Raw genomic sequence first — 25253 nt, 5'->3', positions numbered from 1 at the left:
CATAATGTTATTGAAAGGGCTGAAGTTTTTTACTGTCTATCGCTCTAAAGCAATATGATGTCAAAGGGTTATTTAATAAGAATAATTCTGTTAGAAAACAAGCATTCTTTTTTTTTTTTTTTTTTTAAAGATTTTATTTTTTTTTCCTTTTTCTCCCCAAAGCCCCCCGGTACATAGTTGCATATTCTTAGTTGTGGGTCGTTCTAGTTGTGGCATGTGGGACGCTGCCTCAGCGTGGTTTGATGAGCAGTGCCATGTCCGCGCCCGGGATTCGAACTGACGAAACACTGGGCCGCCTGCAGCGGAGCGCGCGAACTTAACCACTCGGCCACGGGGCCAGCCCCAGAAAACAAGCATTCTTAAAAGAATATATTAGTAGAAGCAATGAAGGGGACTATGCCATCAATACAAATAGTCTTGACAGCCGCATTTATTACATATTAGTGTGTGTCATGTGATGCTTTTGTTCCATTAAAAATGATTTAAATGGAGCCCAAACTAGTTTCTGCCTTGGTAGAGCGTGTACACTGCCTAGGTCAGCACCAGCTGGTCAGCGCAGCAGCCAAAGACGGTATCAAAATTCAAAGAAGGTAGTGTTTCTTAAGAAAAGGTCAGTTTTGCAAGTAACTATGAGGAAACTCTCCATATCATGCTTATACTTTTTATTTGAAAAACTGACATTTATCTTGATGTGACATTTTCTTAATACCTTAATGACTTTTGGTTGAAATACCAACATGCAGAGAGAAAATCATCATGTAAAGGCAATATTTTTATTTATAAAGTATACCACTATTAGATGACAGTGTTGCCAGCCACAACCAGTCTGCAGACCATTATAAGGACAATTATTTAAAAAGCACCACCTTTGGTGCTATTGCTTTTATTCTTATCTAGAAGTTTCTCATTCACCTGGGCCCTAGAGAGTCCACAAAGTTGACAGGTCAATGACCCATGACTATACTTGTTTCTTAATTTCCATTTCTAGGAAATTCAAGAGAAGAATCAGAAGACACTGACCCAGGCACTAGAGAGGAAAGTCAAGAATGGGGAATTCTTTTTTTTAAGATTTTATTTTTTCCTTTTTCTCCCCAAAGCCCCCCGGTACATAGTTGTATATTCTTAGTAGTGGGTTCTTCTAGTTGTGGTATGTGGGCCGCTGCCTCAGCATGGTTTGATGAGCAGTGCCATGTCAGCGCCCAGGATTCGAACTGACGAAACACTGGGCCGCCTGCAGTGGAGCGTGCGAACTTAACCACTTGGCCACGGCGCCAACTCCAAGAATGGGGAATTTTTAATATGCTGAATAAAAAGTGTACTTGGAGGGCCCAAAGGTTCTTTCTACAATAAAGTCAGGCCTGTTAGCTGTTTATTCACTGTATCTTCTTAACTCTTTTATAACATTAAAGAAGAGGCATACCAAATGAATATTTGCCTCCAGGAGTTATAACAAAGTGATAATAAAAATAATTATTTGAATGTTTGCTACCAACAACAACAAAAGCCTATGCCCTCAGTTGGTGATCAAATCCCTCCATAATGAAGTTTAAAAAGAAAAGTCATGCAAGTGAAAGCTGAACTCTCAGCCTTTGTGCTTCTTTTTCAGTTCCAGAAACAGTATTTTAAACGTCAGTGTCCAGGTCTATATCTTGATGTAAAACTTGCCCCATTCCCTTTCAAGAGGCAGTCTTGACTGCAATTACACTATCTAAAGACCGAAGTGAAAAATTGGATTCTTGACTCACCCCGGCAGGTTAGCTTTTTATGCCCCAGTGATATAAGAGACCAGTTAACAAGTCCTCCCCATGCATGGCTTTAAATGTTATTGATGGCCCTAAAGCAATTCCACCCTTTTTAAAATCTTTTTGTGTGCCTGGTCTTGTTATCACCACAGGAGTGACTTACATGCTGTGGGCTCATGATTCACAGAGAGAGTTTCCTGTCATTTGTCTTACCTTCATGACATTACAATTTCACTAAATATTCCTCTGGTTTCCATATTAGCAGAAAGGGCAGAAGAAGTGTCAGACTGGTGCTCCTGTATGTTATGTGCTGTCACTGAATACCCTCTTCATTCTTTATCCCCTTTCATGTGAAATCATTCTAGATTACATATTTGAGGCACCTTCCAGGACCTCTGGTTTCTCCTGTTGCCTTTCCTGAGACTTCTCAATCCATCTCTTCAGCTGAAGTTATGAAAGTCTTTTTCTTAAATGCAAATGGACATGTTTTCCATACAGCAGTGATTCTCAACCATTGCTGTGAATTACAGAAACCCAGGCTCCACTCTCAGAAATTCTAATTCAGAACATCTCTGTAATAGAGTCTAAGAATATCTGATTTTAAAACCAGAGGGGATTCTCATTTGCATCCAGAGTTTATCAGAATTGTGGGGAAAATGGCCTTGGAAATTTGATTTCTGAGTTTTCTCCCTTCATTTCTGTACAAAGACCAAAAATCAGCACCCAAATAGTCCTCTTTGGGACCTGTCCCAAGGAGGGTCATACTCTCGATTTGGAAGATTTAGAAACAATAGCTTACCTCCAAACCATCTGCAACTTTTTCTTCTCAGTGGACATCATTTCCAAGAATCCAAAAGTAGGATCGCAGTTTAATAATCTCTCTTGTCCTTTCTGTCCACCTACTTTTTCTCCTCTTCCCCACCAAGTAAAAACAATACACACAGAATGTCTGGAACTATCAAGATCCCAAGACAGTAACTAAGAATCAGAATTAAGAGGCAGTGTAAAATTTGTCTAGGAGTGGTCCCATCTTTCCATCTATAAGCCAATCCTCTTTCCCCTGCTCGTTCTGTGGAATGAGATGGGAAAGAGAAAGAGAGAAAGGTTTAACAGATATACTCATTGATAAATCCTCATTTAAATATATCTACATGCCAACATTGCCAATTCAACACTTAATGAGTTCCACTCTGAGGCATTGTGGTTTAAGTACCAAAGCTAAGGGGGTCTATGGAATATGTGTCTAAGCTTGGGATTACTCAGAAAACCAGGCAGTGGGGGAGGCAAAACCCTATGCCGTTATGGAGAGCTCCAAAAACAAAATTTGTTGAGCATAAACTATTTTCCAACTTGGTCATCCAACCAATTACTTTGATGCAAGTCAAACATAGTAAAATGAAAGAGCATTGGATGGAGCTCAGTGGCCTCCATCCTGGCCCCACATCAGCCACTCATTCGTCTCAGGGTTCTGATCTGCTGTCTATGGATTTCCAAAGCCTTTTCCTGTTCTATTTTCCCAAACTATTTCAATCACCCTACTAACTCTCTATTTCTTATATAATTCTCTTTCTGATTCTTTATCTTTTGCAGATTCTGTTCATGGGCATGATGACTGAGTACTACCACTACTTTTTCACAACCCTGGTAAGCACATCCAGTAGAAATGCATTCCACACCATAGGAAACATCTCCAGGTTATTTTAAAGTCATCCCCACCAGTGTCAAAGGCAGGATATTGTCATGGAGATTTGCCTTACGTTCCTAAGTATCCTCTAAATCCAGAAATGCTGAACAGCAGGTTTCTTTCTTTCTTTTTTTAACTAGCATCAATGCATGTGCATCCAGAAAGGGATTAAAATGAAACTTCCATTAAATAGAAGCTGTCAAAGTGCAAACTATTCATAAAGAACCATCACCTACATTTTATATATACATTAGAAGGCACACTGAAGTGTACTGTGGCATTCTTTGATCTGATGTGGTTTACCCGCCTGTGTCCCGTAGATAGCTGGGTTAGGCAGGGGTCACCTGTCAGGTGTTTGGAAGACTGTCAAGAAGAGGAGCTTAGAAGATGCTTTGCACATTGAACATGTTGTACCATGAGAAAAATCATGGCTCTAAGCTTGAGAAATTCTAAAGAAACTACAATGCCTTAAATTTTGAGGGACTGTCAGATCAAGGGAGAATGATTTAGGGTATTTAAAACATCAAAATGATGTGATAGCTCTCATTCGATCACTTTCAAAAATCAATCACACGTACACAATACCACCCCCCCCATACACACACACATACTCCACGTTTCTTACCTAAGTTGAAAACACAGAAGCAACCTCTTTTTCTAATCTGTAAAGGTGTGTTGCCTAAAATCGACCCAGATTCCAGAAGCCTCAATAAAAATACCATTTTACCAAACAAAACTGGCAAGGTAGGCTGATGAGTAAGGGAAATCAAAGAATTTGAAACAAGGACCAGGCAGCTGTTATGTACATACTACTGATCGAAATGGTGAATTCCATTCCTAACTCATGTTTCTCTAAGAGCATGCAGGGCTGCAGAGACATCAAGACACAAATGCCTTGGGGCATTTGTCAAAATCATTACTGCTCCTGAGCTTGGGGTGAGACAATATGCAACAGGGCAGAAGTTTCCCTCCCTTGTTGACATCTCGATTGGGTCCCCTATCAGAACAGTCAAGGGAAAACTTGAGAACTGGAAAGTGTCTTACTCTGCTCACAAATACTGGCCTTCCCCCATCGCCATGAACACCTGGGTATTCTCAAGGTGTTATGGCCATCTGCCTCAGAACTTTCTACCATCTCCAGCCGTACACACCCTTTAGAGCTGGTTTTGGAGAAATTTGAGAAAGAATATGAACAATCAAACCTAAGAAGGCTGGTCTTCGAAGGAGACCCTTGAGGGATAGACAGGTTGCCCTCATCCCCTTACTTTCCTCATCCTTCACTCACAAAGGGATATTGAAAATCAGACCTTGGATTCTGCACATTCTCGATTGTACAAAAACCTCAATTTGAAGGCTAACGTAATTTTACACGTTTAATGTATTCATTTTGGGACATTGTATTTATGTACTGTTGAATCCATGAGGGATTCAATATGCATTCTGGAAGTTTCTGTCTGACCTTCTATAGCTTGAATAAGTTTCCTTTTATTCATTGAATGTACTAAAGGAATCGTTCTTTCTTGGATCTTATTCTTTAAATTCGCTTCTTTAAGAATTTTCCTTAGGTTTTATCTGCAGTTTGCTCCGCTTTGCTTTTATATCCTTGCCTTTCTTGCCCAGGAGTATTAACAAAACTTAAAGAAAAAAGAAAATTAGTTACACTCTGCAAGGGAAAAAGTATATAATACTTTAAAAGGCAAGACGCTTTTTTCTGATACTGAGCTTGGAACACAGAGCTATGCTCTTATAAGTCTGCAGTCTAATCAAAGTTATCTTGGGAAAGGGTAGAAATGTAGAGAGGAGTTATTCAAAAGAAAGAATTTGTATGCATCTTCTGCAAATACAAATCATGGAGTGTTTCTGAAGCTACGCCTCTTTAATAACCACTATCGTCACTGAGAAGGTACTATCTTGTATTGCACTTTCATAAAGCAGTTCCATTGTTAGAAAATTTTTATGGAAGTTTTTTTTCTTGTTCAAAGTTATTTTGAAAATTTATTATATTCTTAAATGTGTTATATATTTTTAACCATATATTTTAGAGTCTAACCTTTATATATAAGAAAAAAGTTGAAATGATCACATTTTTCATGTGAATCAACATAAACTTCTGATTTACACCCAGCCTCATCTGTAAGGGAAAATACACTGCGGTGGGTTAAACCCTTTTTCCTAAAACATTGTCTGAAGTGGAACAAGTTCTATTCTTAAGATACACACGTCCACACAACCATATGTTCCAGTTTGTTCTCTGAAGAGAACACTGCGGTTCTTATTCTGAGCTTGTGTCTACTAAGCATTCTTCACGCCCTCATTGTATGGGACAAGAGTTATTTTCAGTGATCCAGGGAATGGTATTTTTTCCTGCTTGGACTGATCTTCCTGTCAAATACATATGCAATTTCCAAATTTCACCTCCTGGGGCAGACTGAGGTGGCAAAATGTGATGGAGAAGGGTGGTACTGCCACTGACTAATGGATCACTCTGGGGCCAATCGCATCACCACTCAGACCCTCAGTTTCCTCATCCAAAAAAAAAAAGCATTTAACCAAATGGACACAAAGATCGCTTCTAGTTCCCCAAAGACTGTATACTAGGAAAAGAATTCTCTAGCTTCTCATAATGTCATATTCTGTGCTCAAGAGTGTACTAGTTATTGGCAGTCAAATTCCTCTTCTTATTTATCTAAACTCTTAACAGTATTGCAAAAAATGGATGGCAATGAAAACTGCTTACTGCCTTAGAGTTTCTCAAGCAAAATGCAAATGAAAAATGAGAAATGATCTTTTATAGAAATGATGTGATGCTGGCTGCCATTTTTGTTTAATCTATTTGTTGCTTCTGTAGTCATTAATTCTCTTTTGCATGAAAAGCATTGAAAATGTTAACTCCTTTCTACTTTTATCATTTTTAATACTGCACAGGACTTATTTGCTTTAGATCTGGAACTCTATAGGTACAGTGGCGTAAATATGACTGGGTTTCGGCTGCTTAATATTGACAACCCTCACGTGTCATCCATCATTGAGAAGTGGTCCATGGAGAGATTACAGGCTCCACCCAGGCCTGAGACTGGCCTCTTGGATGGCATGATGACAGTAAGTAGTTTTAAAATAGTCATTTAAAATAATGTTTGAATTCCTTAGGGGTTAAGTTAAAAGTCTTATATGCCTTCTATAGTGTGAGAAAGAGTGTTATAACCTATGCCTTGACTTCTCTGTGGGAAGAAGGAGTAAGCTTTTTAGGTATTTTGACAGCTTGTGCATGACTACTCTCAAAAACTGCTATTTTCAGCTTCCTCACTATACTTGTTCAGATAAAAATGTGAACAAGAGTAGCCACCACCGTCACTCAAATGGAGACAAAGCAGAAACCAAAGCAAGGGCAAGTGGAGAGAGTTTTACTGCTAGGAATGTGGGCTTAAGAAGGAGGGAGGGGGGCTGGCCCCGTGGCCGAGTGGTTAAGTTCGCGCGCTCCGCTGCAGGCGGCCCAGTGTTTTGTTGGTTCGAATCCTGGGCACGGACATGGCACTGCTCATCAAACCACGCTGAGGCAGCGTCCCACATGCCACAACTAGAAGGACCCACAACGAAGAATATACAACTATGTACTGGGGGGCTTTGGGGAGAAAAAGGAAAAAAATAAAATCTTAAAAAAAAAAAAAAAGGAGGGAGGGAAGGAGGAGGAACATGCTGCCTATGAAAGTTATGCAGAACCAGTTTGCCTTCCTCGCTTCTGCCATGTCTCAGCAAACAGGAGCACACGTGGAAAAATGCCAGATGTACCTACAGTGGGTGCATTCATGTTCTTGGTGTCCTGGAGATGTACAGGCACACCTTTGCAGACATTGACAGTGCTTCATACCAGCCATATGTCGCTCTTGAAGCAAATGCCAAGCCTGCCCCCTGACAGGAGAGAGGGACTCTCTTGAACAGATAAATTGCAAACTGTCTCATCAGAGAGCTTCTCGCTGACATCATTTGTCTTTTTTGTCAAATGCACCTACTCTCGCTTTATTTCTCTAATGAAGCTCCCTGTGTGATGAAGAAAATAGCAGGAAATACAAAAAGAAAAAAAAGCTTTCTATGTAGGAACAGTGTCATCTAAGGGGAAAGCTACTGCAAAAGCATGTAGGTAATAGCATTTTAAATTGGCATAGTATTTCATTCTCTGTTCCCATCACGGGGAGAAGCACTCTTGCTCTTAAGATGCAATTTACCGATACCTGAAAGGTATCATCTCGCAGAGAAATGAACTTGGGATTTCTTTTCTCTTTCTACCTCTTTTTTTCAAGGAACAAATGAAAAGAAGAAATAAATGAGTGAATTAAGTGGTTCCGGATGATTCCATGTTCAAGGTCCTTGACTGTTTTTTAAACATAAAATGACTCTTAAAATATACCAACTGATCTGAGACATAATGATGGAAAGCATTTTGGTCCAAATGAGCCTTGGGGTGATTTGAAACATTTTTTTGAACAAGAACAAGTAGAGAATATCCAAGGAAACACCAGACTTCTGAAAGGGAGGGGAGAAAGCTAAAAAGAGAGAGAAATTTGCTAATTTGTTGGTTTTTCTCTTCTTTCTCTTGGATTCATAATTCCATTGAGTTCAAATATGGTTCAAAATCCTCTGCGCACTGTGACCCCAACCCCCACCACCTTCCAACAAAATTTCTGTCACAGGACGAGATCTCAAATCATTTTTACCTCCCCTTGTATGGCCCAGTTAAAGAGTTACAGCTTGGAGCATTGTTAACACAGATTGTGGAGTCACACCAAACATTAAATACTCACCTCTTGTATGGCTTAGTTCACCAAAGAAAGTGTCTGTTGTGTGAAATTATACCGAACTGACAGAATAGTTTGTCCATAGTGACTGAGATGAGGCAAATGACTGAACGAAGGAGATAGAGCCATGCAATTCACACCACACCAAGCTGAGCACAAGGCATGTTGTTGCCCTCCCAGGACTGCTGCCTAGGCAGGAAGCATCATAGCACAGCCAAGTCCCAAAGGATAGAAGAAGTCTCGCTCTACCTAAAGTTTATTACTGTCATCTCACCTAAGAGAGGGATTTCTCTGCACTGTTTTTATTGTTCTTCTTATTATTGTTATAAACCATAAAAAAGGGGGGGATTTATCAGAACAGAAGAGCGTGGTTCATGAGGGTGCTAAAAGCAGAGAAAGTGGCTCTATCAGGTCATGTCGGTACTAGTCAAAATAATGGGGTGGAATGCAGTGCCTACTAGAAGTTGGAGCCCATAGTCGCGCAGATACAGCTTTGACACTGATTCTGTGAAGCGTAAGGCTGACCTTTATTTACCCAAAGAGTCACTTTGCAGTTCACTGTTGCCTTCCTGCTTCTAGGAGAGTGGCTAATTTGCGGATGTAGAAATGAAGTCACAGAAGGTTTAAAGGGAAAGTAGAAGGGCATCCAATGGCTTGATAGCTGAGTCTAGAGAGCACACCCAAGTCCCCAAGCCTGGGCCTAGCGCTAGCAAAGCTTTGTTCTCAAGTTGCCTCTGTAGTCAAACTCTTTCTTCTCTGCCTTAAAGATAAAAAGCTCTGTGCTTTCAATTCCACTGGGTCTACATATTTCAGGTGCTACCTTGCGTTTATTCGTGAATCTCTAGCATTTGTTGCTCCCAATGCTGAGAATCTTCCCCTATATAGGTTTGCTCAAATGCCGCTTCACCAGAGAGGACTTCTATGAAGCTTCTGCCTAAATAGGAGCCCCCTCCCTGTCATTCTCTCTCCTCTAACCTGCTTACTTTTTTTTTTTTGGAGGAAGATTAGCCCTGAGCTAACATCCGCCGCCAATCCTCCTCTTTTTGCTGGGGAAGGTTGGCCCTGAGCTAACATCTGTGCCTGTCTTCCTCTTTTCCGTATGTAGAATGCCTGCCACAGGATGGCTTGGCTTGACAAGTGGGATCCAAACTGGCAAACCCCAGATGTTGAAGCAGAGCGCGTGAATTTAACCACTACACCACCAGCCGGCCCTGCCTGCTTACTTTTCACTGTAGCCCTTATGATCCAATATGTTATATTTTAATTTGTTTGTCCAGTGCCTTCCCTTACAAGAATATAAACTCCGTAAGGACAGACTTTGTCTATTTGTGCTCTGCTCTATCCCCAGCACTAGAAAAGGCCTAGCGCAAAGCAGACCTACATATTAAAGATGTATTTAATAAAGGAATTAATGTACTAAATACGTATGAATTGAGCTTCTACTAAGACTCAAGATATTAAATGAAAAATATGCATATAGCCCTGAAATAGTTCCGTAAAAGTCCAAAGACAGCTTCTGAAAATAAGAAATAGGTGTGATTAGTGAAGATAGAGATTATTCTAAAGGAGTAAAATATTATTTCAAAAATTAACCATGGAATAACCGCTATTAATGTTTAAGTAATGCCGTTACTATAGTAGAATTGCTTTCTCCAAAATCATATGCATTATCTGGCTATTTGCCAAGGTGAATTTCCCTGTAGCCATGTATAGTCATATTTTTGTGTGTGCTACACACATATACAGATGTCTGTATGAATATATCATATAGGAATGTTTTTAAAACCCATGTACTTTACTTCCCATCTACTTATTTATGCTTCTATTTAATGTTTTCAACTATTAAGAATTTCTTAGAACTTCATACACTAAAAATATCTTCAAATAATATTACATATGTCAAAACACATCCCAATCTGAAAGTAAGAAGTCATCTCCAAGTGGAAAAATTTTGACTCTAGACTTAAGAGCCATAGATTTAATTAAGGCAAAAAAAATATTAACTTTAAAAATAGGGTTAAAATTGACTTAATTAAGAGAACTGTTACTGAGTCAATAGAGCTCAAAAGCAGTGAAACTCTTTATTTAAAAACATCTTGAGATTAAAAAAAGAAATAGGTTTGTCAACCAAAGTGTTAATTAACTCAACAGAAATTTGGAGTGATTTTATAAAATTTATTTCATTTCTATTCACCATGTTTAAATATCTCTCAGCGTTTGGACTGATTCAATCTACTGGCTTTGGGATAGGCTGGATATTGAGGTGGCCCATTCTCAGATAGATTCTTCTCTAATTGTGAACCAAAATTGTGTATAACCCAATATGCCAAACACACAAAAATAACACAACGTCGATCTGTCATCTGCTTTCTCAGTTCTTCAAGCACATTCACAATGTGAAGTTATATCAGTAGCTTTATCTTGCATGTGAGCGTTTCCGATAATCATGATCCACAGGGAAGATCTTTGAGTGTCCACCTTGAGTGTCCACTGCTACTCTGGTGATGAAAGAGAATAGGAAACAGGATTCAGTGGAAAAAGGAAGATCTTTCCAGATGAAGAAAGCCTAGATTTAAGTCCTTGCTCTGTCTGCTGAATAACTAAATAACCTGAGTGAGTTATTTATCTTCTCTGAGACTGCTTGCTCATCTGTAAATCTGTATAATAATACTTCCAGTGTTAGGCTACAAATTAAATTAGATAGCATACACCAAGCCTCCAGGACATAGAATTGAATTTATTAGATGGTACCTACTGTTTTGCCAATTTGTAGTCAATAAAGGAAAAACAAAAGACATTCAGAAATACCAAGGCAGAATCTTTATTCTGCCTTGAATAAGGCAGAACCCATTTGTTTACAAGAGACATATTATTTGGTTTGCACATGGAGCCCAAGATGGTCCCTTATTAGGGACCTATGTGACCTTGTGTGGCCAGTGGAATCACCCAGTTATATTTTCCAGCTCCACGTATAGTCCTCTTTTCCCAATTCCTCATTGTCTCTCAAAATCTGGCAATTGTTCATTGAGATTCACAATATGCCAACCTCTGTACCAGGTCTCGTAGGACCTGCTGGAGTTGCTGTCTGAATTACTGAATTTCTAGATTGTGAGTATGTGCTAATAGCTTTGCTACCTTCCCCAGCCAGTGTCCAAACCCCTCTTCACTTGCAGGTTGCTCTTCCCAGCATCCTGGATGGCTCGGATGCTCACTGCCTCTTCCACCACTTTGGATCCCTCAGTAGCATCCACTCCCACAAGGGAAGCTAGCTAATTCATACCAAGAGGCAAATTTCTGTTAGCTCAATGCTGTGAGTGAGATATTTGGATTTTAATAGAGGAAACTGTTTACACCAAGTGTGAGAGGAAGCTCAGGAAATGAGGGGGAAAGAGTGTTATTTGGGAGTACTTCCCTCCTAGAAAACAGCTTTGTCTATCCATATCCAGTTAGTGAATGTTTCTAAATTTGCGGAGAAGATGGGAAATCTATACTTTTTGCCCATTTGCTCCCCCAAGATTAGGTCTCCCTTCAGCACCCCAATCCCCTCTAGCTTTTTCCAACAACAGTTACATACCAGGCAGACAGCAAAATGTGGGGACTCTATATGCCATCCTGTTTTGTTAGTCCTCATCCTTAGATGAGGTAGCATCTCATTGGATTGTGTTGGGGCCCCCAAGACCACATTCAGGTTTGACGATTTGGAAGAAGGAGCCATGGAAATAAGAAGAGCTGTTATACTCACAGTTATGGTTTATTATAGCAAAAGGATACAGATTAAAATCAGCAAAGGAAAAAGTTGCAAAGGGCAATGTCCAGAAGAAGCCATGCATGAGCTTCTGGTGGTCCTCTCCCAGGACGGCTGCATTGGCAGTGCTTCATTCTTGTAGTAAAGACATATGAAAGCATTTATGAAGTGTTGCCAACCAGCTAAGCTCCCTCAAGCCTTGGTGTCCAGGGTTTTTACTGGTAGTCGGTCACGTAGGCATAGAGCACCCACATAGCTGACCTTAGTCACTCAGTCTTCAGCCATTCCAGAGGTCAAGTTGATATAGCATGACCCAGGGCCCCAGAGGAACAAAAATAGACATTCACCATAAATCCCATTGGTAGCATAAACTGTCTAGCATCGCCCAAGGCCTGAGGGATGTAAAAACACTCCGATCAGGAGGATATTCCAAGGATTCAGAAGTCATCTCCCAGGAGCCAGTCAAAGGCCAGTCCTTTCCTTGGAATGTGCAGAGTGTGAGCACCCCGAGCCCACTGAGTTAACCCTTTACTGCGCATTGTTGTAATAACCAAAACACCATGTATTGGAGAGAAGCTGGCTTTCCATGTGCTTATTTCATGATCCATGTTGTAGTAAAATGATTCTCTTGGGTACAATGAGCAATGTGGTTTTATCCAGGTTTTAGATATAAATAAAATGCGAACATAAGCACATCTGGAAGAATAAAATTTGCAATACAGGCCAATTTCTTTTACATTTACCTAAAATGACTTGAGAGTTGCTGTTCAGGAAGCAGGCCTCCAGCACAAAACCAAAAAGAAGAGGAAATTCAGTGGTAGTTTATTAGTGCTATAAAATAGAGTAACTGTCCCCTCCATCTAAGAAAACACTGTATGTCAAGGAGAAGCATAGTTTTAGGATAGACTGTTTTCTTCTTTGAATTTGAAAAGCATTGATCTGGCCTGTAGTTCTGAACTGTGTTATTACCCAGCTCAGTGTAGAAGCAAGCTTGACAAAGGAAGTCAAAATCCTTTCTAAGCTAAGCTTATGGAAAAGTTAGACCCTTGGAATCCCACTTCTGACACTTCTCTATCAAATCAATCAGTCTGTTAGTGACTACACATACAAATTCATAAAAAAGTAGATTCTACTGCTAAAAAGGTCCAGGTCCCCATAGCATAGTGACTAAGTGCATAAGCTCTGAATTCTAAGTTTTTATCTTGAGCAGGAGTCCTCATTTCTTGCCTTACTGGCTATATAACTTTAGGCAAGTTATTAAAGTTATTTCCTAAAGTTATTTCTCTAAGCCTCAGTTTCTCTGTCTGTAAAATGGGAATAATACCTATTTCACAGGTTTAGTTGCAGTAATTAAAGGAGACAACATGTGTAAAATGCTTAGAGTGCCTGGCATGTAGTAAATTGTCAATGAATATTAACCATTATTGAGCTATTGTAATTATTAAATCATCAGATGAATACTTGCTTTAGAGGCAGTTCTGCTTCATGGCTGAGAGCATAAAACCTAGCACCAGCTTGCTGGGTTTGAATCTTGGCTTTCCCACTGCGAGTTTGGGGGTGCCATTTTACCTCGTCATTTCTTTATCCGTGAAAGAATAAAGGTTACGGTCAAGAATTTGCAACATATTTAGAACAGCACCTGAATATGATAAGAGCCCAATAAAAGTCAGCTATTATTATTGATCGCATTTCAAAAAGTATCATTCTGCCAATGGATCACTCTCCTTCAATTACACCATATTAGTATAGCAGAGTAGCGAAGAACACAGGCGTTAGAATCAGACAGTCATGAATGCAAACCCTGGCCATGCAGCTGATTAGCAGAGCGGCCTTGGACTAGTCAGTCACTCAATTTCCCTGAGCTCTAGTTTTCTGGTACATACAATGGATGATGTCAGTTTTGAATTGAAATGATCAAAACATTTTTAAGCTTTAACAATCACCACTACCACCATTACCAAGTTAACTTCTATATGTTGATCACATAAATATGAGTGAAATGATTTATCTTAGAAATACATCTTAAAACCTTGAGATTATACAGTTCTCACAAAAATGTATTCTATCTTAAGGCATGAAATAATGTTAATTCCTTCAGCAAATATTTATTAAACAACTTTTATGTGTCAGTAACTGTGCTAGCCTCTAAAGAATGAAGTTGAGCAGCTTCTGCCCTCAAGAAACCCACATTCTTATTGAGAAACAGATATGACTATAAATACACAAGGAAAATGCAATGATAAAGAGTGCATAAGGTAATAAAGATTCAAAGTAGAAATATCCTCTGCACTTAAAGATGGATAGGACGCAAGATGTAGTAACACTTATCTTGTCTTTCCATCCCCATTAAGACATGCTCAATAAATGCATAGTAAATGTGGAGTGATTCAACTAATTTCAGAAAATCACATGATAATCTTCATGCTATGATCCAGATTCCAGATTTAACTCTACCAATTACCAGCTATATGTATGACCCTACAAAAATCAATATGTTGTCTGGAGGTCAGTTTGCCTACATAATAAATCATTTTATCTATCTGTTCTGCTTATTTTGAGAGGTTGTTGAGAATTTCAAATGAGCTCATGTATTTGAAGTTGCGATGAAAACCCTCAAGTAAAATGTGAAGATATTATAAGACTTTATCCTTAAAGAAAACCACAGGGCAGTATATTTTATAAAATGCTGGAAATTTTCTGTGAAATTTTGCAAGTAAGAGAAATTTCATGAGGAAGAGAAGAATGAGAGGCCCAGCCCCAAAAATGAATGAAAACTTAAAATCTCCATCAGGAAAGCAAATATTGACAAGGACAGGCATATTCTGAGCAAGTTACACAAGTCTGTTCTCAGAGAGTCTATCCCAGAGTCTTCCCCAGATTCTTGCTGTTGAATTTGATTCCATGTCTACAACCTTCTTGACTCTGGTAAATGGAAGTGACCAACACAAGTATCCTTATCTGGAAATTACCTGTTAGTTTTACTTGCGTCAGTTTCTTTCTACCAAATAGAAACAAGTAAATAGATATATAAATAGATATAAATACTGAGAAACAGTCTGATAGTGAAATAGCGAGCTTAAGTAGCTTCTAACTCAATGCAGTTGATCTTAACACCACGCTTAACATAGAAGACACTCCAAAAATATTTGTTCCCTGAATCAAGTCTTTTGTGACTGATCTGAGTTGCTTTTTTTAAAGAACTCAAAACAAAGCAAAGCTACGACTCCAATTTACTGTGGAGTAGGAGGTATTATTTTAGAGAAAAATAGCTATTGGAGAGTGAAAACTGTTCAGCTGGAGAATAAATGGCAGTTGAGATCAGACAAATAGGAAATAAGGAAGCAGACAGAATGATTATGCAGGTAAAGGAAGATAAGCAAAGGTGGAATTGAAGATGTGGTGTGTGTTTTCCTCCACAGACAGAAGCAGCTCTGATGTACGACGCTGTGTACATGGTGGCCATTGCCTCCCACCGGGCTTCCCAGCTGACTGTCAGTTCCCTACAGTGCCATCGACACAAGCCATGGCGCCTTGGACCCAGATTTATGAACCTGATCAAAGAGGCAAGTGCTGCTCACTCACAGCACAGTTCTTCCTTTGGCCTATTGCTGTTTGACTGTTCATTTAATGTGATCTTCCCATATAGCTTTGTTGGCATGATGTCTATAAAGGAAGAGAAGCCATCATCAACCAGTCTGCTGGGATTTCACTGTTAAAAGTTTATGTAGAAGAACTGCCAGGAATTTTCCAGTGTATTTTTGAGAAGTTTAAAGAAGCTACCAGATCATAACACTCACCTTCCTTCATTTCAGTGATGGCCTCAACTGCTGCTGACCCTCCACCCATGTTCATAAGATCCCATAGGTGCTTATTCCAGGGTCATCGAGTGGGTTGGTCCATCACTGAAGAGTACGAGATACAGTTCTCACTTTGTCAGCCCATAAACCCAGTGGTTTCCTAATTCCCAGGTTGTGCAGGACTAAATGGAAGGACATCTTTGTCCTCTGACATACAGGTATTTTGCCGTTTGTCAGCAAACTGGAAAAGTCCGGTCCCATTCAAAACCTACCCAGTGTACTAAAGGATTTTCAAGGGTAGAGAGTTTTTGAGGGAGGAAAGTTCTTCACTATCGCCCTGGGATCCTGGACTACCCCCCACCCTTTCTTTTTCCCTAAGGTAATTTGGCTTCTCTTCACCAGACCCTGTTTTAAGATCCCGAGATTCCTTATAGATATGTATCCCTGGATTATATTTGATCTCAACATGCACCTCAGAGTGTGTCTGGACTTGCCAAGATGAAATAAGGCACATGGGAGCAGCCAGGCCTGACTGAACATACACCCTGTCATATATTCTGTGATGCGGCTCTGATGTCTCTAAGGGATGCAGAAATTTACCTCTCAAGTGAAGAGTATCTTTATTCTTCTTTGTACTGGAGAAGGTTGGGGTGAGACAAAGCCATAAAAGAGAAGAATGGCAGGAGACATAGCACAAGAGAAGAATGCCAGCCAAGAGCAAGGGAGACATCCTAAAGAAAGATACTTACTTTGGACTCTATCTCTGCTGGTCTCTTCAGCACCTACAGACCTTTTCTTTGGCCATTCAATCTACTTCTCCATTGAAAGCTGACCTTGATCCATAAGGGTGAGGACCAGAGAGGCAGGATGGATGAAGGTTAACACTACCCAGACTCCAAAGCAAGGCTATTTGTAAGGCTGGGTCTAGGGAGTAGCAAGCATCAAAGGAATGCCCTGGGCACATGATTTAAGGAAGCACTCACTCTCAGGTTTGAACCCTGCACTTGCAGGAGACTGAAAGGGAGTGCCTCCTTAAATTTTGCTGCTTGGGTTGGGTTAGGATAAAGAGTAAGGTTAATACTTGTGAAGAATACAGCAACATAGTAAGAATCTGAAATATTAGCTATTGTTTTACTATTGGAATGGACCACTAATAACAGCCTCATTCGGTTTACTGAGGATGATGCCAAGAATTTAAAACCGACAACAACAAAGAAGTCACAAATAGGCATGAAATGAAATACCCCTTCTGACAGCTACATAAATCTGACATACTGTGCCTAATAGAAAAACATCACACAGCCTCTCCTCTCCTGGCAGCGATCACAGTTATGTCCTGAATCTCCATCCTGATCACCTTGATCTTTAACAAGAAAACAGCTGGTTTCCTTTTATCTCACACCAGTGCAAGGAGAGGCAAGAGGCCACATGAAAGCTTGAGATCAAACACTCAGAGCACCCCAAGCACCTTTTTGCTTGTACTTAAGTTGCATAAGAAGGTGAAATTACCAAGCCACATTTAGACATGTTTAAAGAAATAATGAGCCCCAGGACAAGGGAGCACATTGAAAGCAAAGAAGAGCTTTGCATTCATTTACTCCAAAGAGCAAATTCCTCCATTCTTAGGCTCCACAGTTGGGGGGTGGAAGGAAGAGAGTGGATGCATTAGAAACCTTTATCACCAATGTGCTCATCCCTCCTTTGTGTCCTGTGCCATGATGCCATATGCTACCTTCTGTAGGGCGTAGGTACCTGCAGAGAAGATGGGATTGTGGGTAACCAGGATCAATGCCTCAGCTTATTGAAGGACTGGCAATGAGGGAATTCTGAGACAAACTAAAACATGCGGAAGTGAAAAAATACAGATGTTTCCTTCAATGAGTACCTAATTCCAAAAAGCATTGCAGGCAGGAAGTTTTATTAGGAAACATGAAATAAGGCACTTGGTCCTAAAACTTCCCTAGGTTTTTTCTTTTAATAACTCTCACTTTCTAAGATTTCCAAAACTAGAATCGGAAATAATGTGAAGGAGCAAGTCAGCAGATTGAATTTATGGGGTGAAGATCAAATTTGTCACAGGAGGTAAACTCCCAGAGCCGACAGGGAGCTGCGTGGGCACTAATCCCTGATCACTCTACACATCATTTAGAACCAGTAAGCCTTTCAGACCAGCCTCTCTAGCTAAAACCTTTCAGTGTTTTGGGCTGACTAGAAAGAGGGGAAGAATTAAAGAACATTTTAAACATGAAAGGGTGTGTTATAGTGTCATCTCTCTGGGCATCTGCTGAACAAATGTGTATAAGGAGATTATAAATTCCCATTTGACAACCATAACTGGGACTCCATTATGTAAGTAACATGAACTTGGCACCATAGGGAAATATCTCCTCCAAAATTATAAGATGTGGTCTCTACTATCTACTAATAAGAGTTCTACGTAGTAGAGGAATGACAGGCTTCATTTGAAGCTTTCGTATGCCACAGGATAAAACCTACACTCTTCAGCAGGATATGCAGAGTCTCTAGTGATTTAGTTCCTGCTCCCCTCTGCCATCTCCCTCATCTCCTGGCTCATCTCTAGCACTTGCTGAACCTATTGTGGCTCGCTGAACTTGCCATGTGCTCCTACCAAATTCCTTTGCCTCTAATTGGAATGCCTCCTCTGGGTCATCCTTTATGTCTCAACTCAAGCTCTAGTTCCTATCTGCTGGCCCTGACTCACAAATGTAGGCTCCTTAGCTCCATGGCAGCTGTTGGTAGGCCATCATACTTGTCCACATGTCTATCTCCAAGCTGTGTTTTCCAGTCTCGATTCCCTAGTTCTTGCACAATGCTGGGTGTAGAATGAGCACCCGATAAATAGGTGACAAACAAGTGAATGAATGAATAAATGAATGAATGAATGAACAAGAAAGGAACTGAAGAATACACATAACCTATAAGCAAGTGCTATAGGACGTGCTCAGAAAAGGAATATCACATCCAGAAACAATTCAATAAGGCAGAGCTAGGGCCTGGACTAGAATTATCTACCAGCCCTAGTTCTGGTAGAAGAGTGAGGCAGTGGTGTCCAGAATAGGCCAGCCTATTTAACCCTGGGACTGGGAGCACAGACCCTCAGATTAAATCACAGATTACTATCTGTGTGAACTTCGTCATTTAGCCTCTTTTTGTCTCAGTTCCCTCTTCTATAAAATAGGGATAAAAATACTCACTCCATATGCTTGTGGGGATTACATATACTATATGTACAGCCTCACAAATATCTGGCATGGTGATTTCTCAATAGAGGGTAACTGCCATTAAATGGAAGATTCTTTTAAAAATGTATATCATGTAAGGTGATTGTCAGGAACAAATGAAGCAATGCATAGAAAACATTGGGTACATTGCCCAGCATATGTCAGCACTGTATGCTTGCTATTGTTATTATTGGCCTCATCTTTATTATTAGTGGAGCCCACGATGAAGTAGCAGTGCCTTCAAAAAGGAGGCCAGGACCTATCAGTGGAAAATCAGGAGTTCCATGGAGACAGGCATGAAGCATACGAGAGGCTAACTGCAATGATGCTGGGGAATGAGAGAACTTATAATCATTGAGCACACACCTGATTGCTCAAGGGAGGCCCAAAGACGTTAGGTAGTAATCAGCCAGGCTGAGCTATAAGAACACCCTGGCAAACCACGTCTCAGGTCAGTCTTGGAAATGATAACTCAATGTTGGGGCTGAGGAAGCTGAAGTACTTCTTGCCTAGAATTACTCTGGACCAGAGTAAGTTCCAACTGGCCATGGGGAAATCTGGGAGCAGTTGTAGAAGAAGCAAGGCAACTGAGAAGAAGTGGGTCTATAATTACAGGTGCTGGGAAGAGCAGTGAACCTTGGGCACAGTGAAGTGAATCGCAGATTTTAAGTTAAGGCAGTGGTCCTTAACTGTTCTGAGTTACAGACATTATCCTAAACCTGATTTAAATCATGGATCCATTGTTCTCACAAAAGGTTTACAAATTTGTCTGCAATCTCAGGGGTCTTATGAACACCCTGGGTTCCCTGAAACTCACACTGAGAGTGTCTAGACTGGGTGTTGAAAGTAGAATTTGGTTGGAAGTGCCTTTTGGTATGGTGACAGCAAAAGCATAAATGAAACATAAAGAGTCCTGTTGGGCTTGGATGGAGTGGTCCTGGGTGGAAGTGGTGGGAAATAAGTTTAGGTAAATATGGAGAGATAATTTGTGGAAATTGCCTGCTGAGCTGAGAAATTCAAATTTGACTGATAATTGACAGGAAGTCACTGCTCTTGGGAGGCAGAGACAAAATGATATTTCAGATAGTTGATCCTGGTAGCTATGTGTAGGTTTGATTGAAACAGATAATCCCACAAAGATTGTTGAGAAATTGTAAACATCTTAGTTTGGAAGTAATCATCACTCATGAAGGGCTGAAAGAAAAAGGAATTTGTTCAAGAGAAATATACAAGTGTTTCTTGAGTGCAACCCTAACTTCTCTTAGGTCTAAACTCATCCAGTTACTTCCCTATTGGAAAAATCCACTTGGATGTCCTGGTGCCACCCCTATATCAACAAATTCCCAAATAGAATCCATCATTTTCTCTCTTAAATCTATTATGGCTATAATAGGCCAAGTGTTAATTAAATACAGCGTAACTGGTTTGTCAAACCTGCACAACCAGTGGGACAGCAATTTATTTTTGCTCCTTCTGCCCATTTAAAATTATTAAGTGAAAATCTGGGCAGAGACCATAACTTTTTTGTTTACTTAAGGTAATGGCAGTCCTGGAGTCCCTTTAAGTGGAACCTCAACTTCATAATTAAAATATTCTGAGATATTAATGACAAGTCCAGTTTGATTCAACATCAAATTTCTCTTCTCCCTAAGCTTGAGTCTGCTGGAAGAATCTAGGGTAATGGAGGAGCGTGGTTGGCTTCTCCTCTTTCTCCTTTCCTTACTTCTTCACCACACTCTTAGCTGTTGTACTTGCTACAAGGCTCAAAAAGAGTTAGAACTCTTCTTACTTACAGCTGCTCTGTGCTCTCTCGGCTAGGCAGATAGTTTGAACTGGGAGATTTTTAAAGCAAACTCTTTTTCTAGAAGGACCTTCCTTGACTCTTTATGAGTTCCTGTTGGGCGGTCTCTCCTCATATTTCTTTGACCCAGACCAATGGATATCTGTTTCCGGTGCAAGAGTATTATGCTTCCTCAACCCCTCCACCTCCAATAGTACACCTCTTGCTCTTTCTGCTGAAGTCTCCTCACCCCTCTAGACAGTCCTATTGACTACAACCCAGGACAATCCAACCAAGGTACTGTGGATCCAGGTCCACAGGAAACACCCACTCATCCCTTCCCTGGCAATTCTTGGAGTGCCTCTAATTGAGATGCAGCAGACTTCTACTGGTTGGTCCACCACCTCAACTGGCCAACTCTTGTGTAGCCTTCTTTTGTCACTTGGGAGTCATACCACAGTCCATAGTCCACCTTAACTCTCTCATGTTTGAGTCAGCCATTGGTCTTCTGCATCACCAAGTGCAGCCAACCTATTTCAGATTTCTCTGAATGGTCCCCTGGAAGCTCTGCTCACTAGAAATGAGATTAGAAAATAGCATCCCAAAGACAGAAGAGTGTGGATTCACAGAGACACAACAGCTCTCTCCAGAGAAATCTCTTCTGCAATCACTTCTACCACACAAGTGACTCCTTTTATCAATCCTTGATCTGGAACAATCTCTGGGGGGGTACTTCCTTTCTACAACTTGAGAGTGTCTACCTACCTATTCTAGTATCCTGATATCTATCATATTGGTATCTGAGTTGAAACATTGCAATAAGACAGAGCATGTCACTCAAACCAGACTTCTTCAAGTTGTCTAATTGTCTCCATCCACCTCAGCACACTCATCTAATTAATTGAGTCCTGTCCACTTTCTATCTTAAATATTCCTTGGCAGCCTTCCTTGCCCATGGCCCTCATCATTTCTCACCTGGACTATTAAAACAGCCTCTAATTAGGGCCCAAATCTTGAGTCTCAGTCCTCTTACAACTGTTGTCTATGTATAAGCAAGGTGATGCACATAAATGTATAGTAGGTATTCCACCTTTAGAAACACAAACTTGCTGTGTCCACCATGTTGTTCTCATACAGTGGAGACAGATGGGTTTCTTTTTTCCTGACTAAAACCTGCCTTATGACATCTTTTTTGTCAAACTCCTTTCAGTCTGGAAGGCACGCCTCTCATTTCTTACTGGGGCTAACTCTTACTCAGACTTCGTTTTCTCTAGTGGGCCTCTCCTGAATCTCTATTTGGGGATGAATCTTCCATTGGACTCCGAAGTTCCTTTACATCTCCATGTTGATTCTTAAGATGCTTCATTCAGACACTGTAAGATTGTTCCCGTGGACAAGGACAGAGTCAGTTTATCTTTGTGTCTTCAGAGCACCGTGCCTGTACATGGCAGGCATTTAAAAGATGCTTGTTGAACTGAAGCCAGGAACTTAAAACCTAGCGAACTCTTAATAAATTTTGCTGAACTAATACTTCATTTTAAACCATGTAAATAGTTCCTAATTGCTCTGATCCAAAATAAATTTACTACATAGGAGTGAAAAATTATTTCCAAGTGCCCATGTACATGGGATATCACCGAGAGCTATATAAAATATGAGTGACTTTCTGCCACTGATTTGCTATGAAAAAATAATTTATTGGTTCTATTTTGATGGAGTGAAGATTATAAATTTGAATATATAAACAAGATGGTCAAATTCAAGCTTTTAAAAATCAAAGAGTAAAAGATAACATTCTCCATTGAGGCACCTGTATTTGCCTTGATATTTATTTAAACTTTTACTTAATAGGTCAGTATTTTTTTTTTTATGGGATCCAGGTGAAAAACTACAGAAAAAATTACTACTAGAAAAATTAGTAGAAAAATTGCTACTAGAAAAAATTAAAGTCCCTGGAGAAATGTAAGCTCTGACATGTTTTTACTATGGCTCCACTGGGTAATACTTCCCATTAGTGCATTCCATTTGATTTTGATTTCCAGGATAAGCCGTCCTTTGGATTAATTAGATGACATTGGATCTGGCAGCAAACTCAGTCAAATTTCTACTCTTTGGAAAAACTTCCATTCGTATTTCTCTTTCTGCACCTATTGAAAAGTACCTGCATTCTGACTCCTCCTTCTTCAGCATCATCACCTAGTTTGCTCTGTGTACACAAAAGCCATTTATCCCAGCACGTTCTCATGTTTAGGACATTTAGACGTAAAGGAAGAGTACATTTTTCAGGTCCTTCCCTCAATACTCTATGCAACTCTGGACAGAAAAAGGAAATCAGTACCTAAATGTTTGTAATTTATAGTGGGTTTTTTTCCAATGAGGAAGATTAGCCTTGAGCTAACATCTGTTGCCAATCTTCCTCTTTTTGCTTGAGGAAGATCGTCCCTGAGTTAGCATCTGTGCCAGTCTTCCTCTGTTTTGTATTTTGTGCTTCCATCACAGCATGGCTTGATGAGCAGCGTGTAGGTCCATTCCTGGGATCTGAATCCACAAACCCCGGGCTGCCGAAGTGGAGCCCACAATCTTAACCACTATGCCACCGGGTTGGCCCCTGTAGTTTATAATTTTTGCTAATTATATGGATTGTCTTATACATAACTAAGGTGCTAAGATACCCAAGCCTAAAATATTCAATCAGTGGCTGGGTGAACAATCACCTCTTAGAAATGTTGAAAGGGGGTGTCGGTATAGGATGGGATTCTCCTTAGTTTATATGATTCTCCTTAGTTTATATGATTTTAAATAGCATTTGTATTTAAGAGATAGCATTCAGAGACTCATGTCAATTATTGTCCTCCTCCCATTCAGCTACTAATATCCTGGTTCTGCCCCATATTGATTGAAGAATTTGCTTTCTATGCCATAGTCTGTTATGTATATGTGTATGTGTGTATGGGTGCACAAGCACATATGTGTTTAATTTGCTTAAATGAATGTCATTTTATAGATACATACGCACATATATATATGTAAATGTATGTCTATATCTATATGCATGCATGTAAGGGGACGTGTGGATGTGTATGTGTGTGGAGATATATATACATATTTTTGTATATATACATTTCATTCAGCAATTTGCTTTTATAGTCAATATTAAGTTTTGAAATATATCTGTTTATATATATTTATTATTTATGCAGCTCATTTTCATTGAAATCTAGTATTCCCTCCTTCATTCATTCAACAAATATCTACTGAATACCTAGTATGTGGCAGATACTCTCTTAGACATCAAGAATGCAACAGTGAGAAACAAAGCCCCCACTCTCATGGAACTGATACTTTAGTGGTAGAATCAGACTATATAAAGGGAAATACAGTACTTCACATGATGACAAGGATTATCAGAAAAGCAAAGTACAGAGGAGGGTGGGCGGTAGGTACAAGGGTCCTGGAAGAGAAAAATGGGCATTGCTATGTTCTATAGGAGCATTAGAAAACATCTCACAGATAATGCGAAATTTAGTAAAGCCCTAAAAGAAAGGAGAGAGCAGGACATGCAAATATTAAGAGAGTAAAGGATCCAAGGAGAGGAACAACTCGTGCATTGAATATACTTCAGTGTACTTAGCCAGCCCCCTGTGAATGGATATTGTTGCCTCTTTTTTTGCACATTCAAACAATGCTGCGATGAACATCTGATGTTCTTATGCACAGATGCAAGGTTTGTTCTAGAGGAGCACTGTCCAGTACAAATATTACGTGAGTCACATAGATATTAGATCTTCTAGGAGCCACATTAAAAATTAAAAACCAACAGGTAGAATTAATTTTGATAATATATTTTATTTAACCCAACATATCCAAATGTTATCACTTCAATGTGTAATTAATATAAAAATTATTTGTCTTTTTTTTGTAATAAATCCTTTAAATTCAGTTTATATTTTAAACTTACAGCCCTCAATTTGGACTAGCCACATTTCAAGTGCTCAATAAATCTTGGGGACTAAATAAATGTTTTTGTAACACAATATCTCACCCAACCAGGCCAACTAGGAAAAAATGAATTCAACCCATGTGGGATCCATATTTTTATCTTCTTAGACAAAGAACATATTGTTTAGCTATAATAAGTATCTACCCAGCAAACACAATGATCTGATTAATATGACCAAAATAATTTGAGTAATTCAACCGAATGATTTGGTTTCCAGGTTTTATTGATCACATTATCTAGATAATTAGACAAATGCCCTATTCCCAACCACTTCACACCCACCAGGTCTCAGACTTCTGTTCCTGCCCATTTAGTTGATTTGCAAGTATAGAAACCACTTTATTCCATTTTGGAAAGTAAGCCACCACATGAACCAGCACCAAAAGAGACTAGTTTATGAAAAAAGAAAAGTCAGATGTATATTCTAAGATAAATCCTTAGGAAATAAAAACAAGTTTACCCAGAATGCATGG

At 39.7% G+C, this 25253-nt stretch overlaps 1 protein-coding gene and 1 long non-coding RNA gene across 11 annotated transcripts in view; one reads left to right on the top strand and one right to left on the bottom strand.

Moving 5' to 3' along the window:
* GRIK1 (glutamate ionotropic receptor kainate type subunit 1) overlaps nt 1–25253 on the top strand; it is a 362404-nt gene that overhangs the window by 256626 nt on the left and 80525 nt on the right. For 7 of the 10 annotated variants that reach the window (XM_014866436.3, XM_044750995.2, XM_070488744.1 and 4 more), the window contains exons 5-7: nt 3333–3386; nt 6352–6525; nt 15381–15524. In XM_014866436.3, coding sequence (XP_014721922.1) covers nt 3333–3386; nt 6352–6525; nt 15381–15524 — 372 coding nt within the window. The remainder of the gene's footprint in view (nt 1–3332; nt 3387–6351; nt 6526–15380; nt 15525–25253) is intronic. The other 3 variants (XM_070488749.1, XM_070488747.1, XM_070488745.1) reach the window with 2 other exon arrangements.
* LOC139040978 (uncharacterized) overlaps nt 10302–25253 on the bottom strand; it is a 39515-nt gene continuing 24563 nt past the window's right edge. Inside the window, exon 3 of the long non-coding RNA XR_011495373.1 lies at nt 10302–10714. This is a non-coding gene — a long non-coding RNA (uncharacterized lncRNA). The remainder of the gene's footprint in view (nt 10715–25253) is intronic.

Source organism: Equus asinus, chromosome 18, assembly GCF_041296235.1.
Source record: "Equus asinus isolate D_3611 breed Donkey chromosome 18, EquAss-T2T_v2, whole genome shotgun sequence".
Taxonomy (NCBI): Eukaryota; Metazoa; Chordata; class Mammalia; order Perissodactyla; family Equidae; genus Equus; species Equus asinus.
The sequence above is the reverse complement of the archived record's forward strand: the minus strand, read 5'-3'. Positions and strand labels throughout refer to the sequence as shown.